General features: G+C 36.9%; 1 protein-coding gene across 4 annotated transcripts in view; it reads right to left on the bottom strand.

The window, feature by feature from the left end:
- DOCK4 (dedicator of cytokinesis 4) overlaps positions 1–18,886 on the bottom strand; it is a 446,200-nt gene that overhangs the window by 219,992 nt on the left and 207,322 nt on the right. For all 4 annotated transcript variants that reach the window (XM_081285589.1, XM_081285590.1, XM_081285587.1 and 1 more), the window contains 2 exons: positions 17,448–17,532; positions 10,802–10,953 (listed from right to left, as the gene is read on the bottom strand). In XM_081285589.1, coding sequence (XP_081141715.1) covers positions 10,802–10,953; positions 17,448–17,532 — 237 coding nt within the window. The remainder of the gene's footprint in view (positions 1–10,801; positions 10,954–17,447; positions 17,533–18,886) is intronic.

The raw sequence follows: 18,886 nt of genomic DNA, 5'->3' as shown, positions 1-18,886 counted from the left end.
CTACTTAGATCAGGCAGGACACCATGAGAAGTGGGTGGAGGGTGGGCTGGCAGCCCTGGGTGGCCACATGGGCTTTAGTGCTCACTATGGATGAAGGATAAAAGGATGTTATATGCAAAGAGAATGATCAGTAGCAAACTGGACTGGTGACCTTATCCAAGGACTCCTAACCCAGTTATCAGAACATTCTCCTGAGAAGCTGTACAAAGCTGAGGCACTACCAGGTGATCCTGATTTATCAGGTCCAGGTACATTAAAGGACCCTGTTCAAGCTTAAAAACTAAGGTCCTAACCAGTCAGAATCGTTGATTTTCTTTTAAGCAGTCATATATATCAGAAAACAGGCAACAAAACCCAGGTACCTTAGGGTCAAAGACTTTTCCCCGTCTTTCTCCCAATCACATGACCAACATAAATGACAGAGTTTTTCCTTGGCAATAAATGAAAGCAACACCTCAAGCAAGTCTTTCTAGAGGCTATTAATATGCTTTCTAATTTTAAAACTAAAGCAACATTAGGGCCATGAGCTCTTTGACTAAAGGGAAATGGAAAGAGGAAGACCCTGAATGCCAATGTTTCCACAGTCGTTTATTTAAGGAGGAAAGAGATGTGCTTTCTGTTTTAAAGATCAACATCCAAGCCCAGCTTCACTTTACAAATGCATGAGTGTGGAAGAACTAAGCACCTAATAATGGGATAGCTTTGTTGGAACAGCAAAGAACTTGACTTCTGCTGAGTGACACAAGAGCAGATAAATGTCTAAGCTACAGTCAAGTTCATTGCCAATTTTCAATATCAAGTCCTTTTCTTTCCTACTACTCAGGGTGATTATTAACCACTTTGTGCTATTTTTCATTTCAGATGATAAAGACATTCAAAGAATTTTGTGTTTGGGAAGGTAAGACTCAATGATAAAAGGCATGCAAAACTCCATAAAATTATAAATAAATGATTTTCACATCTGCTGCTTCACGTTACAAACAGTTTCCAGACTTATTGATTGAAACATTAAAGAAATAATCTTGATTAGATGTTGATTTAGGAAGGCAACAATGAATCTAAATTCAAAAGACATGGGACCCTAGAAATCTCAAAGTTCACTTTGAGTAAAATCCTTAGAAAGAAGAATATTTTATAACTAAATGACTTAGGAAAATATTTGCTTGCATTTCTCTCCAGAAAAGTTTAACTGGAAAACAAGTTTCTCAGAGAAGGAACCAGAAGTAGGTGTGATACTATCTAGGTCAACAGAAACAGAGACTGTGAAATAAGAAGGGGTAGGCAGAAAGTCTCATATTTATTCTTCTGGGAATTTACATAATTTGATCACTGTAAACATTGTATCTCTGACACTTTATGAGGAAGGAATCACTCTGATCCATATTCAGCAATTATTCTGACTTTTCTAACAATGCCTCTTTGTTAGGAAAGCATGTGTAATAAAGAATGTTGAAAGTAAAGTAAACCCAAGCTCTTCATAATTTCTTTGGGTTGAAGTATGCAATTTTTTTTAAGGCAAAGAAGCCTTCATGAAAACAGAATAGGTAATAAAAATCCATGCAATTCAAGTCCTACAAAAACAATAAGTGTAATGAATCTTCCATGCATTTATTATCTCAAAAGGATGTTCTTTTTTTAATAAAAATAAGTCAGAATCAAATTTCCCTTTCAGCAGCTTACCTGTAAGATTCTTCATATTCACTACAATTTTTTTAAATGAAACTAAATCATCATTAAATGGCATTTATTAATTAGATGGCACATGTCATAGGCTTTTTGAAAGTCAGAAGCTTTCTTAATCAGAAAGCTACAAAGCCTCTGTACTGATAGACAAATGTTAATATGCATAAGAACAGGTACACTAATATCTGCTGAGGTCTGCAATTTACATAAGTTTAAAAAGGAACCTTATACTGAACTTAACCTAGCCACTGAAAAGGTTAATCATTGTTTTAGACATTGGAATTACTTTTATAAAATAAAATTTGTATGTTGGATACTTTAGAAAATAAAGTTATAGAAATTCTGGCCTTAAAAATGTTTCTCAACATTTGAACATAAGTAGAATATAATATTTGTGAGGCAGGACTAACTTTTCTCATTTTATTCAATGATGAGCACCCCAAATGAGTGGCCTGGAAGAGGAGAGAAACAATTATTTGCTAAATAAATGAATGAATGAACTGACCTCAATAATTCCACAGGAATACTGTGAATTTATGTTTAACTGGAGAAGAAGAAGGAGAAGGAGAAGGAGAAGGAGAAGGAGAAGGAGAAGAAGAAGGAGCTGTAGCTTCTGTTCAACTTGTAGTCCAAAATTTCTAAATAGAAATGAGATGGAAAAGATGCTATGCATTTATCTGACAATTTTTATGTACTTTTTAGCATGACAGTGTTTGTAAATGATGGTTCCCTAGAGACAGGTCTGAGAGCAGAGTTCTGATTAACATAGTGTAACATGAAACAACTCTATAATGTTTCTGATGCACTCAACACCTTGAATTCTCTCGCTTATTAAGAAGCATATCCCCCCTGGAGTGGAAGGATGATAGCGAAGATTAAGACGCTAATGGCATCAACTCTTAATGCTTCCCCTCAACAGCAATGCAAGACTTGAAAGCTTCCTTTAACTGCATCAACCCCATGTGTCAGCCACTCTGCAAGGTGCTGAGAACACAAAGATGATGAGAAGATACAGCCGCATCATTAATAATTTCTTTGTTGATGTTGAATCATCCTGCAACATAAATGGCACGGAATACCAAAGAAGTCCTTGCCAGGTGGTTTCTTTGTGTAATGACAGTTTATCCCTCAGGGAACTTAGGAAAACTTAATATACTGAATTCCCTCTAAGCAATAATCACAGGGTAGAGGAAAAAACAGAATCCTAGCAAAAAGAACACTAATCAGGCCATATTTTAAAACACACAGGTAGGAATAAAATGCCCTTCCCGTAACCTTCTAAAATACTTCCATGTTAAGGTAAAAAAGGGACAAGTCACCCAAATAATTGCTTAGAACTCAAGAGAAAGAGAAGGCCAGTTTGTATGGCTTTTGGTTTTCTGCAATTTTGAATTTCTAGCCACCTATTATGATAATGTGATTCACAATTTCAAAAATAATTGGAATTGTATGGCTCTTAAAATGCAACATAAGAAAATAAACGAGTTCTACCCTGAGTGTTCTCAGTACGAATAAAAGTGTTTCTTGGCTATTTTGTTTTCATTTAGATTCACCTCCTGGCTGATTTCTTTAAAATCTCTCCCATTAAGGACATCCCTAAGTCTCTAAAGCAATTACTTGTTTGTTTGTTTGTTTTTATGGGACACAGAAGTGTGACCAAAGGGGGAGTAAAGCACAAATGTGATTAACTCTGAAGTGACAACAATCCCAATTTTCATGCACCTGCCAGAACAATCAAATGTTGGAGAAGAGGGAGGGTAGGGAGCAGCAGTGCCTTTCAAAAAGAGGCCCAAGGGAAGCGTGCCAGGGGTCGCTGACAGGCAGACACCCCCAGTGAGATCTGTGCCAGCATGTCTAGACACAGCAGGAAACACTCTGGGCAGTATGGGTGGTTGATACTGCCATGATTCACAGAGGTCTCTGAATGCCTTCTCCATCTATTTTTGCTCTTGGGGCTGTGCTCCTTGAATGTCTGGCCAGTTGAACTTTTCCCCTACATTGTTGCTTTGCTTTGAACAGCTTACAATTTTAGTTTTATAAAATGAAACTAGAAAAAGGGAACCATGCATACAATCTTTCAATGTTCAAAATAATATATGTTCCTAATTTATATAAAAATATAGATGCTAAACTTGTATGATCATGCCATGGTGAGCTGTAAATGATGTATGAACCAAGAAACACAAGTGCAGCGCACAGAGAATTAAAAAACCTTATCTGCTCTTTTGACTGTCTTATGTACTAACATGTAAACACAAAAATATTAAGCCTTTTTTTTTTCCTACTCTCGGCCAAATAACTAGTTTCCTTAACAGTTCCCTTCTGTATGCTCTTGAAAAATTTCCCCAGGAACTGAGTCTTTTCAAAAGTACAGTTCTTTCATTTTCTTTTAAAAATGAAAAGGCTCTTAGATCTTGTCAGCCCCCAAAGAGAACTACTAGAAGCTACAAATGTAATTTCTTAGATTCTCTTCAACATATCACGGGATTCCCAGTTTTCTCATTCTTTTGGACACGTGGTGTTTCAATCATCAGCCCTACCTCCTGCTTCTGATCCGCACTGCCTGAACACTCCTAGCAAAGCTAACTTGGAAGCCAGGTTTCCTACAGATTTCAGAGATCTCTTAATGCTCACTCAATGCACCTGGGGATTCTGTTACTCATCACAAACTCACTATCACATTCTTTCTTCCTCTTTTTTTTTTTTTTTACATTGGAGTATTATTTTTTAACATTTTATTTATTTATTTTGAATTGACAAAAATTGTAGCTGGGCATGGTGGTACACTCCTACTCTGGAGGAGGATTACAAATTTGAGGCTAGCCTCAGCAATTTAGCAAGATCTTATCTCAAAATTTAAAAATAAAATAAAATAAAAAGGTCTGGGAATGTAGCTCAGTGGGAAAGAACCCCTGGGTTTAATTCCTAATACAAAAGAACAAATTGTATGTATTTATATTATACAACATGATATTTTAAAATATGTACATATTATGGAATGCCTAAATCAAGCTAATTAACATATGCATTACCTCAAATACTTTCCCACCCCATGGTGAGAACACTTAAAACCTACACTCAGCAGTTTTCAAGAATACATTGCTATTAATTATAGTCACCTTATTATACAATAGATTTCTTGAACTTATTTCTCCTATCTAACAAGTTCTATGTCCTTTAACCAACATCTCCCCAAGCCCCCACCAATTCTATGGTAATAACTATTCTACTCTCGATATTTTATAGTTTGACTCTTTTATACTCCACATATAAGTCAGATAATTTGATATTTTTCTTTCTGTGTTTGGCTTATTCACTGATACTGTCCTTTAGGTTCATCCATATTGGGCCAAAGACATGATTTCCTGCTTAAGGCTGAATAAGCACTCCACTGTATATGTATATATCACCTTTTCTTTATTCACTTATTGGTTGACCCTTAGGTAGTTTTCACCTCTTGGTTATTTTGATAGTGTTGCAATGAACACGCCAGAGCAGATGTCTCTTTGACTGATTACTTTTCCTTTGAGTCCACACCCAGTAGTGGGAGTGCTGGATCCCTATCACACCCTTGCTCTCAGTCTGCCTACCTTCCTCCTGCAACTCACTTCCAGTCCTTTGCTGTCGGATGGCAGCCAATCTTGTTTAGAATTTTACTCACAAAAGAGTAAGGCAACAAACACAAAATACCTCTATTCCATCTCAACATTTTATGCCTATTTCACTGACCCAACTCCCACGTTAATCAAAGAAGCATCCTTCATCTTTTTAAAAGTAGATTCCTGGCACTTGCTCTGAGAGTCACGGTTGGATCTTGCACTGTGAGCACAGGACAGTTACTCCTATGCACTTGTGTAATGAGTGAATAAACAAATGAACGGGAAGAGATAACAACATTCTTCTAACTGTAATTTTCTCACCTTTGGAGGATGAACTTATACTGATTTAGAGCTCTGATTTTGCTCTCATCTGTAAGTTAAAGTTTATGCTTTAAAGGCAATACTGACCTTCCTATACCAGTAAGAAAGAGGCACTTTACCATGGAGCTACATCTCCAGCCTATTTTGTTTGTTTTTGTTTTCATTTTCTATTTTGAGACAGGGTCTTGCTAAGTTGTTTAGGTGGACTTTGAACTTGCAGTCCTTTTGCCTCAGCCTCCTGAGTTACTGGGATTACAGGTGTGCGCCTCTGCGCCTAGGTAGAAAAACACTCCTTTTAAGTTCTGTCAAATATGTTATCAAAGGTAATCACTGTGGGTTCACTTGGATGCAGGTATGTTTTCTAGACAGAATGGTATTGGGATCATCTATGGGACTAGACTACATCAATAAAGTAGTCTTCCACCTAATATTCCATTTTACTAGTTTACTAGGAGGGCTCTCTAAATTTTACATTACTGTAATATCTTACATTAAAAAATCAACAATTCCTTGAAGACATGATTTCTTTAAGAATTCAAGGGCAACCATCACATATTTCTAGTTATGTTAAAGTATACCTCCATTCTGGTTTTTTAAAATCTTCATCATTATAGCTAAGATTTACTAACTAATTAACAGGTGTGCGAGCATCACACTCAGAGTTTAGTACTAAAGTAATTCTAGGGGGAATGTACTACTATTATCCTCACTTAGCAGATGAGTTAACAGCCACAATATACATGAGTTAACTTGCCCAAGATGATATAGTTACTAAATGGCACAGCCAGGATTTCAACCCAGGTGATATAATCAGAGGGTGGCCACATACATACTATAAAATGGTTTCAAGATGCAGGAAGATAAGTATCTTCCAGATGGAGAGAAATTCACATATGAGTCCATATAAAAAATCTGTATTCTCACCAATTGTATCACTGTTTATCTTTTCTTTAAATAATAGAATTGTTATGATATACTGAATAAAATGTAATTGTAGGCATATAAATTTATATAGAAATGTATTTCCAGGAAAATGAGAATTTAACTGAATAATGATAGAAAATATACCTAACTGCAGGAAAGTATGTTAATAAGGTATCAACAGAAAGTTAACTTCATCTATAATTAATTACAAGGATAAGGCTTTTTCCAGAAGTACTATCTTGCTGCTAATTTCTCAAATAAAAGCCCATGCCAGCAGCTCACATGCATGAGTAGCCCTATAGTAAGGTGAATGCCAATTGGTGGCACTCAGGTCCTATTAAATATGGTCTCAGATGAGAAGGAAATAAAATAATGAATTAGTTCCCAAGACAAATGTACAATTTTAATTAATGAAGCCTTAGAATACATCGATAAATAAAGTAATGAACGTTCTAGGGGAGTTAGTCAACCACTGAACTATGTCATTTTCACCGGCCCATATAATTTACAGTCAGTTGTCTATTAATTGCCATGTCAAAGAAAGATAAGCATTAATATACAGATCCATAGCTCCATAATCTATGGACAGCATAAACACTATGGCAATTTTTATTGCCATGCATTCTAAGAGCCAATTTTAAATACAACCTAAAGGAGATACTGTAAAATATAATACCAAGTTGTTCACTTTCTCTGTATAATGAAAAAATGCATGTTCCCAGTCCAATAGCTCAGTTAAGACACAGCACACCTTTCCCTTTCTTCCTTTCTCTGGCCCATGGATAATCCTCCTATCTGCAAATTCAAGTCTATTTCCTGAAGCCCCTCTCCTAAGGGACCTTGACCATCCGTGATTTCACCTCTTCCTGAATGTGATCTCTTCCTCATTTCTGGATTCTTCCTGTCAATTCTTAAAGAGTTCAAGTTCAACTACTCTAGTTTCTTAAAAGACAAAACAACAAACTCTCCACAAATCTCTTACTACACAATGGTGAGTAAAAATTGGCTAAGCAAAAACAAATTATAATTTTATAATTTGTAGCATATTCTAAATATTATAGATAATGAGATGAGTGAAGAGATTAAGAATACTTATTCCTGCACAGACTTCCCTGTTAAAATATCAGCTCCACCACATGCCAACTGTAGGACTTTTAGCAAGGTATTAATCTTTGTGCCTCAGTCTTCCCAGCTATAAAATTTGATATATTTGTAGTACCTGCCTACCTTATAAGGTATTTTACACCAACTAAAAAATTAATATTTTTAAAAGAGCTTAGAACAGTGCCTGGCACATAAGAAACATTATACAAAGGCTATAAAATGTCTAAAATAAAATTACAGAGAACTGGTTCCCTGCCTTTTCTGGCTATACCCTTGCAGACTGGTAAAATCAAATTTTGACCAGATAAATATTCACTAGAAACATTTCACTCATGTGAAACTTCATTCTGGAAAACTAATTTTTTTTTTAACTAACAATTAACTTTTATAGAAAGAAGTTGAGCCCTGATTGTACAAAGCTCAAATAAACAGATTTTTTTTTTTTTGGTGGTGCTGGGGTTTGAACCCCGGGCTTTACACATGCAAGGCAAGCACTCTACCAACTGAGCTATATCCTCAGCCCCGGAAGTGTGTTATTTTTAATGATCATCGAATAGCTGGCCTACTCTGGCCCATGGCTAATCTCTGTCTCCAAACTCTAGTCTATTTCCTAAAGCCCCTATCTTATGGGACCTTCATCCTGGGCCTTCTGAGCTGGTGATGCTACACAAACAGCTGGGGGAAGGAAAGTGGAAAAGAGGTCTGCAGCAGGCATGCGCCAGCAGGATGCTGTGAGACTATACCTGACTTTACTCATACTTCATACAAGAGGTATCCATACCATGCAGCAGCGGCCTAACAATCTAGGCCAACTTCAGGCAGAGCCAGTAACTGTTTGAAGATAAAATTAGCACCAATTTTCCAAATATGGCCTGGCTTTGATGATGATTTAAGGGTTGTTGTTTATTTAATTTTATCTATCTATCTATCTATCTATCTATCTATCTATTCCATTTTCCTGGTACCTGAGGAGATATTATATGCTTCACAATTTTGTGGTTTTTACACAGTGCTCCTTTTGTATATTTGACACTTGAAAGAATGGAATCTAAGATTTTGATCACAGTCAGGTAGCAACAGCTGATGCTACTTTTCTTTCTTGTTTGTTTGTTTATTATCTGTGGTATTGAGGATCCAACCTAGGGCCTTAAGCATGCCAGACAAGTACTATATGGCCGAGCTACACCTCCAGCCCTACTTTGCTTTTCTTGAAATATTTTGAGGACTCAATTTTAAGAACCAATTTCTAGAGCATGGACTATTCCTAAGGGCTTATATTGATTCCAGTCTTGCCATTATCATTAGTTTATAATAATTTCTTATTAAGGCTATGACTCTCATTCTGGTCAATAAAATCCTGTCCAACTATGGAAAATTTCAGACAAACACTAAAGCATTTAAGGAATAATTCTGAAGAGGCCTACAATGTACAGGTTAAGATGACAGGGCTCTGGGACCAGACTACAAGATTTGTGGCTCTGTTTTACCTCTTGCCACTTACAGACCATTAGGCACATTACCTAATCACTCTGTGCATTAGTTGCCTCACCTTTAAAACTGATGCTTGTAACAGTATATTTAGAGCACCTAAAACAAAGTTGGACAGATGGCTGTTTGCTTCTTAAAGGAGGGAAGTTTAAAAAACCAAAGTCTTAACTAGTTGTCTGCCTCATAAGAGAAATAAACATCCTCCTTTCCTTCTCCCTCCTTTACAGGTCTTGCAAATGTTGGCCTCTCCATCTGTACTTAGATGAGGTAACTTCCTGTGATTAATGGTCAGGGCAATGCCATAAAGATCTCACTTAGATTGCATTTTATTTTTGTAAACTGAAACAATGATGACGCTATATAACAACAGAAGCATTCACTTAACTATACCATTTTTTTTTTGTCCACTGTTTTCATTGTTTGGAATTAGATTCTGAACTATCAGAAAACAAGAAATCAAATGACTCCCATTTCTTCAACAAATAAAATACAAGGAATTTATGAGGGAGCGGGAGAGGGAAGCAATAGGGAAAATGTGACTTATAAGATTTAATCAACCAGTTGCAATGTATGGATCTGATTTAGTTCTTGATTTGAATAATTTGTGAACAATATTTATGAGTCAACAGGGGAAATATAAATACTGACAGGAATCAGATATTTGATGATATCAAGATAATATTGAGTTTTTAGGTGGCAATTTCTTTCAGAGTTCCCATTTTTAGAGATATACCCTGAAATACTTATATTTAAAAATAGTAAGAGGGTTAGGAATTTGCCTCAAAATCATCTGGGGGCAAAGAGGAGGCTTGGACAGGGATATAATTAAGAACAGCCCTGAGCTGATAACTGTTGAAGCTGGTGGTGGGTATATCAGCGTGCCTCATACTGTCCTACCTTTTTAATGTGTAATTCTAAAATAAAAAGTTGAAAAGAGAAAGACATAATGATTTAAAAATACCCACATAAGAAGAAATCTAACAGTACCCTAAAATCACATCTTACATGTATAACACTTTCTTCTGAGATGATGCAGACATTTTATATTCATTATCTCTGCAGGGCACACTGAAGGAAGCAAGGATCCTTATCAGTTCTAGGATGGAGGGAAAGGTAGGGGTGCATAAAGAGGTCAGGACTATGGAGGTGCCATCAATTCCAGGGACAGGAATCAAGCCCTGTCTTGAGACTGTGCACCCTGTACCTCCATTTTCCAAAGGAGAACTACAACGGGTAAGACTCAGATAACTGAGAAAAAAGTGTGAAAACTCATCATCATTTTATAATTCTGAAGCTTTACAGAAAAGATTTATGAGTATTTAACTATCTCTTGATATCAACTGATCCAAACAGGATAAGAATACTATAATTGTTTACAGAAAACTGAAAGAAAAAAATGTGCTGACCTTGATAAGCAAACCAATTTCAGACTGTAAAGAAACTTCCTTCCTTGTATTTCCAATGCAAAACAAACAAAACAAATAACAGACTTGAAACCAAGGCCATGCTTCCATTTGATGTCAATTATTACAATTCTATAGCCTGTATAGAGTTCTACAGATGAGAAAATTGAGACTGACGGAGTAAAAGTGTACAAAAGTCACAGAAATTAAAATGTGCCAATCACAAATTTCTACCATCCTAACATCATCTCCATAGGTAGTATCTCCATATGTAGTTACCTGATTGGTCGATTCTCTTTACTGTCAAAGAGGGAGAAGATGACCTCCAGCTCCTCTCCCAGGTTGGAACACATAAGGCTCTTCATCTGGACAAAGAGATGGTGACTGCTGGCCTGCACTGGGGTGTCCTTCTTCCGATGTCGATGTTCCATCTGAATGACAACACCCCACCACCCCAGCAAAAAACATGATTAGAATGGACCAAAGAAAATAGTGGCACTCAACAAATTAATTAATTATAGTATGGTAGTGATGTCTCAGGCTAAATTTTCTTTTTTTTTAAATTTTAGGATTCAGTTCTAATTTAAATTTCAAATTTCTGCCAATTTCTAAAATGAGAAACTATGAAGTTTATATTATAGCTCATGAAGGCAATTTTGCTTTAAGACTTAAAATTATCAATGTTAAAATCACATCAACTCATACAGGAGATTCAGAAGGAAGTTCAAAGGATTCTGCAGCTCCCCTATCAACTCCCAGGGTGAGAATAAACTATTATTCATCTTTTAAAAAACAGATTATATTATATTTCACTAACCATTGCACACTGATGGTAGCTGAGCAACGTAACTATGACTTCTCATTTCTCAAAACTAAAAGTCCTTCTATAAATTACACTAAATTGCAAAATTGTAGTTTTGTGAGACAGTGTATGCAATGATATTCTATCACTAAAGCAAGAACATGTTTCTAACTTGCTGAGAACCTACAGGGAAACAGATTTAGGAAAGCCAGCAAGGTATCTAAAGGAAAGAATTGGTATCTTTGTCACAGCTGGAGGCAGGACCTGAGAGCTCTGGGATTGAGGGATGAGAGGATCCAAGGGTAAGAAGAACATGGGAAGATCACTCATTCAACATATATCCGTTAAGTCTCTGATATGTGCCAAACAATGGGAATGCAATGGTGAGTAAAAAAAGAAACGATCTATGCCTTCATAGAGATATCCACTGGGGGAAACAGACATTAGCACAACTGTGTACCCCCACCCTCTGTAAAACTGAAATTGAATGAGTGAAGGGCAAGGCCTGTATTACCAGGGAAGGTGGGGAGGTGGGGTGACCTTAGTCTGAGCAGTCAAAGAAGGCTTTCTGGAAAAGTGACACTGAGGCTGAGAGCTAAAGATGGAGCAGAAATAATAAACTCTCTAGGACAGGACTCCACATGCTGCTTATAACAAGGAACCAAGTTGCTTCTCCTCTTGATATTTTGGAGGCTGATACTTCAGTACTTTTATAAAATACAGTAAAAGTACCATGGCAATGTCAAAATGGTGAAAAAAATTTCTAATTATTTGCTTGCCAGTCTTATACTTGGCCCAATTTTCAATAGTTCAGAGTCCAGCTGGCTCTTGAACGGCACTTTGAATGACAATGATTTAGGAGAAAACCACAGGAAAAACACATGGAGGGGCATGTGTAGTAACAGGACAGGTGCTAAAAAAGTGGAGGTTTATCACTTTCATATCACAGACTACTAATGAAGTCATCTCTTCTGAATCGCTTGACAATGAAAAAAAAAAAGCCTCAGAGATTTTTAACTCCATGGTAACTAAGCCACAGCCTTTGTTGGAGGTTAAAGAATATAACCCCATTTTTACCTTAGCCATCTTTTTAAAGCTTCTGAGTTCAGTAATTAATGAACAACACACCAATTTTCAAGCCAAAATGCCATCTTTATAATTTCCACCTGTAAATCACATAGTGGCATAAATTACCAGATTTTTTTTTCATGTTCTGAACTTTTACTTTCAACCACTTGAAAAGCAAAGGTTAAAATAAAAATGAGATCAACTAAATGCACCTGTAATCACTTTCCACTCAACAGATACACTGGGCACCTCTTGGTAACAATGCAGAGCGAAGAGTAAATACATTTTTTTAAGTGGGCCTCAGCATTGTGGTATGTGTTGACCATAATTATTAGAAAAAAAGCTATTTGGAAAAGAGTATTCTAATTTGAGAGGGGAAAAACATAATTCTGTCTTGTTTTCTATGAATTTTCTCTACTTTGTGCTTTTAAAATTCTTTTTACTATGGCAAAAGAAGCATCATATATTCATAAAACTACATCTCTTTAACTCACAAAGACTGTTTTCCCTAAAATTGCTAACTGACTTGCTAAGTTACTTAAAAAGCTCAACGTACATAGACTTCAAAGGGAAACACAGCACAGGCTGCTCTGATTAAATGTCTACGATATGGCAGAGCTAGAGAACCAGACGTAAAAAACTTGCAAGAAAAGCACTGACCTCAAGGAGGTGTCTGCTTTTGACTACAAAAAGCACAGTTTCTAGCATCCATCACAACCTTCACTAAGAACCAATGGGAAAATAAGCTCTCTTACTCATGCAAGGAATCCAATATATCTAGATCAGTGGTTCTCAACCTTGGCTGCACTTTAGAGTCACCAAGAGAGTTATTAAAAAGTACTTATACCGAGGTCCTATCCCAGAACAATTAAATTAGAATTTCTAGGGGATGGGGGTCCAGAGAGTGGTAGTTTTAAAAGCTCCCCAGGTGACTCTAATGGGCAATGAGGGTTGAGAATCACTGATCAGGATCATATGCAAAGAGATGCAAATCAGAGCAGACTGACAAATGTCACATCCTCTGAACAACGACTGCCTTGGTTTTTGCATACATGCTAGTCTGATTCCACCCTTTGTACATGTGGCACAACCCTCCAGTCTGGCACACCCTGGCACTGAAAGCTCTCCTCTCCCTCCCTTCAACCTTCAACCTGGAACTCCCTTCTAGGACTAGGATGAATTTGGGCTTAAGTAGGTTATGATTACCTGCTTATCTCTTGATAATTCACTGCTTTGGGGAAGTGCTAAAAATATCTTTGCGAAAATATTATTGCAATAACAAAATTTACAAGGCATATTCACATTTCAAAAGTAGTTACTAAAAAGTAGTAGTGATAATATAAAGAGTAGTAATTGTGTAGCTATAACACACCAAAAAATCCATCTTGAAATAATTTATGGTTAAAATGTATGTGCCAGTTACTCTACATGTGATTACAGTTTATCTAGACCTCGGATTAAGAGAAAAATATATTCATCCCAAAGATTTACAAACTGACTGAACTTTTTAATCTTCATATACTATATTAATCATTAGATGAATTGTCCATATCAGGATTTCTTAACCTCAGTGCTAATAACAATTTTGGCTAAATATCTCTTTATTTCCATATTTTTATTGGTGCATTATAGTTGTACATAGTGATGGGATCTGTTGTTACATATTTGAATATACACACAACAATATAATTTAGGCAATAGCATTCCCCATGGTTTCTGATTACCCTCCCCTACTCCTTGCCCCCTTTCCTCTATTCTACTGATCTCCCTTCAATTTTCATGAGACCCCCTAGCCCCCCCCTTCTTTTCTCTTTTCCTTTCTAGCTTCCATGAGTGAAAACACACAATTCTTAACCTTATGAGTTTAGTTTGGCTGAATATGTATTGTGGGGGCTATACTAGGTTTTGTGGAATGTTTCATGATTTTTTCCTGGACTCTGGCCTCTCTCCACTTCCACTTCTGTGTGATAACCCCCAAATGCCTTCAGACAATGTCAAGTGTACTGGGAGGTGGGGTGTAAATCTCCCTCTGAGAACCATAATTTTCCATTTGTAAAGCTCTGGTCTAACCCACTAAGGATTAAGCAAGAAGATAACATGATCCTATAAAACCATAAAAGGTTCCTATGAAGATACTCTGCAGGCCAAAAAAACAGACAATCAGCTAATTAGCTTCTCTATTTATAGCAGGATTGAGATCTGGCCTTTGGCACTAGACAAGACTTTCTAAGTGGACATATGTTAACACTGTGAGGCTTAGCACTTTTACTGCTTAGATGAGCACAATTAGGTGAGAAAGATCTGCTAACAGGCTAGCAAAAACCTAAAGCAAGACAATTTTTCCTCCTGATGCAATATGAATTTAGTGACATGAAAAAAAAACTATTTTATAAATATGACCCTAAAGAAAACATGTTCTGTTGGACATTTTACCTCCATGTCGTGGTACTTGGTCCAAGTGACAACAAGCAACAGCAACAGCAAGGACTGTGCCTCCCAATTCTCCTTGGTGAGTCAACAGACACTTTCATATTATGCAGAAGAAAGACCAGGACTGCAGAGACTGATTATTGCTAAGTCAATGTACACCTTAAAGAAGACAGCATGTTCTCCTAAAGTTTATAATCACTGGGTTTTTCTCAGGCTATAGGTCTTTGCTTTAGAAATAGTAAAATGCAATGCTATATTTTTTAAGAAACAGTAAAATGTTATGGAGGAGAAATTAAGGTTTCAAGTGAAATTATTATGTTTTATTCTCCTCATCTGTACAACAAAGACTTTGGGCTAGAATCTATGATATAAAATACTAAAATATCCCCTATTTTCTTTCTCACCAATGGCAGATATGGCTAATCAATCAAAGCCTAGATGAGATCCCAGAATTTTATCACCACTACACTCCAGGCAGCCACCACCAGTAAACTGCAATGTTAAGAGAGGTGAAATTAATTTGTCACCCACGTATAAGGTTAAGTAAAAAGAACTGAGGCAAAATTGCATATACAGAAAATAAAACTAGGGGGAGAAAGTGTTTGTGTCAGACATTATTGTTGCTTGTCAAGTATCTGACATCCTCAGCTAAAGCTGGGGATGTGATTATGCTCTGCTAGTGAGATGTAAAGGTCAGTGCTGAACGGAACTTTCAGGAAGGCTCATCAACATAACTGAATCAACGGAGAGGAAACTTTGTCCTCTGAATGCCTGGAGTTCAGATGTAATGGCTATGACTCTTGCAGCTCTACTGTGCTTTGAAGAGTCCTTGGGAAGCCATCTATGGTATGACATCTACTGAATCTCTTTTCATATCATGAAGCTGCAAACCAATTCAGAATTTCCTGTTTATAGATTTGCACATTTTGAGAATTAAATTTCTATTGTGTCTAAGCTTCTATTATTTACTTCATTCCAAAGAGCCAACTCTAATCTAATATTGAGTACAGATTATATCACTTATTCTTACCATGCTGCCTCCCTAATGCAGATGAGATAAAAGAATAAAAACCAATTACCTATAGAGGTAATTTTGCAAATATAAGGAAAGCCATTTTACATGTTTTTTTAATTCAGTAATGAACAAGAAAAGAATTATTTTCCCACTTAGTACATGAAGAAACTGAGGCCCAGAGACGAAATAACAAGTCCAAGACCAGAGAGCTCATAAAGACTGCAAATCTAGATATTTGAAGCCACAATCCATAGTCTGTTCATCATATCATAATGATCTCCAAAACAATGACTGAGTGCTTATTAAATACAAATCACTGGACAAAATTAACTTGAGCATGAGACCAGGGACAGAAGACACTGTGTACAACCTAAAGCAACTTAAAATTGAAAGAAAGATTATTTTTTAAAGTGAGAAAATACACAGCACAATGGCTTAACAAACTAACTAATCAGATGTCACATCAGAAGATGTGACTGACAAGTGAAATACAGAAATTATATTTGCTATATAGGCTAAGAAGTAGTGATAACTTTAATTTGAGTTAAACTACCACTATCTTCTTGCCATGCACCATACATTCTGCTCAGCACAGATGCTGTAAAGGCCTATAGCATGCAACAGTGTTTACAAGAAGTTCACCACACAGTAAAGGGATCCTCTATAAAACCAGAATGTATTCCAACAACAACCCAAAGAATAGATAATCTAAACATATGGGTGATGAAGAAAAACACTTAAATGGATAAAACTATGTCTGACTTTACAAGTCAGATTCAAACTCTGATGGACTTACTGATGATTTTTCCCACATTTTTCATATATTAATAACCATCCAGTTTTAGACTATCCCACTATTTTCAGAAAGACTGTAAGCTTGAAAAGCTACCTCCAAAGAAGCAGGAGGGAGGACAGGCACTCCTCCTAGAAATATTATGGTAATGATATTACAGTAAAAGGTAATGGCCCACAAAAGCTCTTCCCAACCACCTCCTACTCTGATTCGGGGTTTTAAAAAGAGCTTAATTAATATCAATAAATTAGGTAAATTCTATACAAGTATTTACGAATATAAGGCTAAATTCAAGGCTGATTAGATCAGATTTGGAAAACCTAGGTTTTGGCACCTAGGCTTACGGTCTGGGGATGGGTTTAAGATCAGCAGGTGAAGACCAACGAGAACACGCTTTCTGTAATCAATGTGTATCACAACAACAGGGACAGGAAGGCGGGTTAATATACTGATGGACAATGAATGGTTGGATACCATTAGTTGGGACACTGGAAACACAACAGGTATGAATGTGTGACTTGTAACCATTTCACTACAGTAGGCAAAAAGTATAAAGATTTGCAAAAGGATGTAAAACCTCACATTTACTTTCTAGTGCTTGGGAGTTGGGGGCTCAGTGGAGAACATCACATCACTCTGAGAAAGGGAAAATGTCTTAGTACTATCCTCAGGGCAGGGTCACCTCAGCCCTCCATTCTTTTATTCTCTTCAAATTAAACCTGAACATCCTGTTCTTACAAAATCAAGTAGGTTTAAAAAGAGCCATGGAAACCACAAAATCAGCAGTGTGGTGTGAGTCAACATTTCTTATACCTACCAATCGGTAGAGCTCAGTAATACTGATGTCCTCTGGATCCACCATTGCATACTCTTTCCGAGGCACCAGGTCCAGTCCTAGTTGTCTAGAAAAAAAATTGCAAAACATTTGGAGAAAAGTCACTTCTATGCAATATATTTAATTACTTTTACTACATCACCTTAAAATTTAGATGTATCACCTACTATCCTTTTCTCACTCATAGCTGTACCCTGTATGACTTATTACTACAACTGGGGGTAGACAAGTTGCAAGGCTGGAAACTGAGCTTAAACTGAGAAGAAGTGGATAACAAAGACAGGCAAATCAAGGAGGCAAGGGTTGGCATTTAGTGGAATGTTCCTGTCACTCAGGGCTTTCAACACCTATAAACTATCACCAGAAAAGCCCTTCTATACTGGAGTAGGGTGGAAACTAGAGCTAGGAATAATTTGGTTCTGGAAATTGGACTTGAGGAGAGGGAAAGTTGGTGTTTAGGATTTGGCGTAGTACCAAGTATACAGTTAACACATTTCTAAGGTGAGTCAGGTCACTTGTGCCTGGAATTAATTCAGAGCAAGTTCTGGAGTAAGACATTTTGAAGAAACTCAGTAAACAAAGGAAACAGAAATTGAGGCAGCACCGTTCTAGGCCTAGAGTGGTGGAATGGTTTGTTTAAACTTCAGGGTCAGGTGTCATTGTGACCGACATGTGGTTTGCGATGCTGAGAAGTATTCTAAGGTTATATCTAGTCTCAGAGGGACCATGCATGGTAATTGATTTGGGCTGTCTTAGCCTGAACAGAGGAATGCCAGTACAAGCCTGTTCAAGCCAGTTTCTCTCCAGTGACCTTGTAACACCCTGCTCCCCAGAGCACCTACTGCACAACACTGATGCCAAAGTCACATTCTTCCATTCATCACCTTAACCATCCATTACCATCCTACTGGCTTCAACATGCCTTTGCAATACCCTATAGATCAAGAACAAGAAGCCCTCTGTCCACCAGACTCCTCTCAATTACCACACTCCAGGTCTCATGCTTATTGGAAGATAATTTATTTGGCATCCCTTTTACAATATCACTCTTTCCACTACGGGAGCTTTGTAACATTGCACCTCAATTACAGAACACAGCTTTCTTACTTTTGTATACTAAAAAAAAATCCATGCCCTTCTCAAAATTTCATTAAAGCTTCATAAGCAAAATGTATTAATTTACCACCTGCTGCAGACCAAATACTGCCCTGCTACCCAGAGAGATATTAGTCCTTAAAACTAGAACAGTATCCCTTCCTTGAGAGCAGAAAGCTACCTTTCAAACTCTAAAAACATTTTCTAAATTTCCCTTATTTGAGTTATTCCTTAAGAAACTCAAATGACTCACTCATTCTTCTGGTTGAACTTTCAAATCACAAGCACAGTGATTTATTTTCAACATATCCTCCTATGCCATATCT

The sequence above is a fragment of the Spermophilus citellus genome, assembly GCF_964194105.1.
Source record: "Spermophilus citellus genome assembly, chromosome: 3".
In the NCBI taxonomy this organism is placed as follows: Eukaryota; Metazoa; Chordata; class Mammalia; order Rodentia; family Sciuridae; genus Spermophilus; species Spermophilus citellus.
Note: the sequence above shows the minus strand (reverse complement) of the source record. Positions and strands in the feature narration are given on the sequence as shown.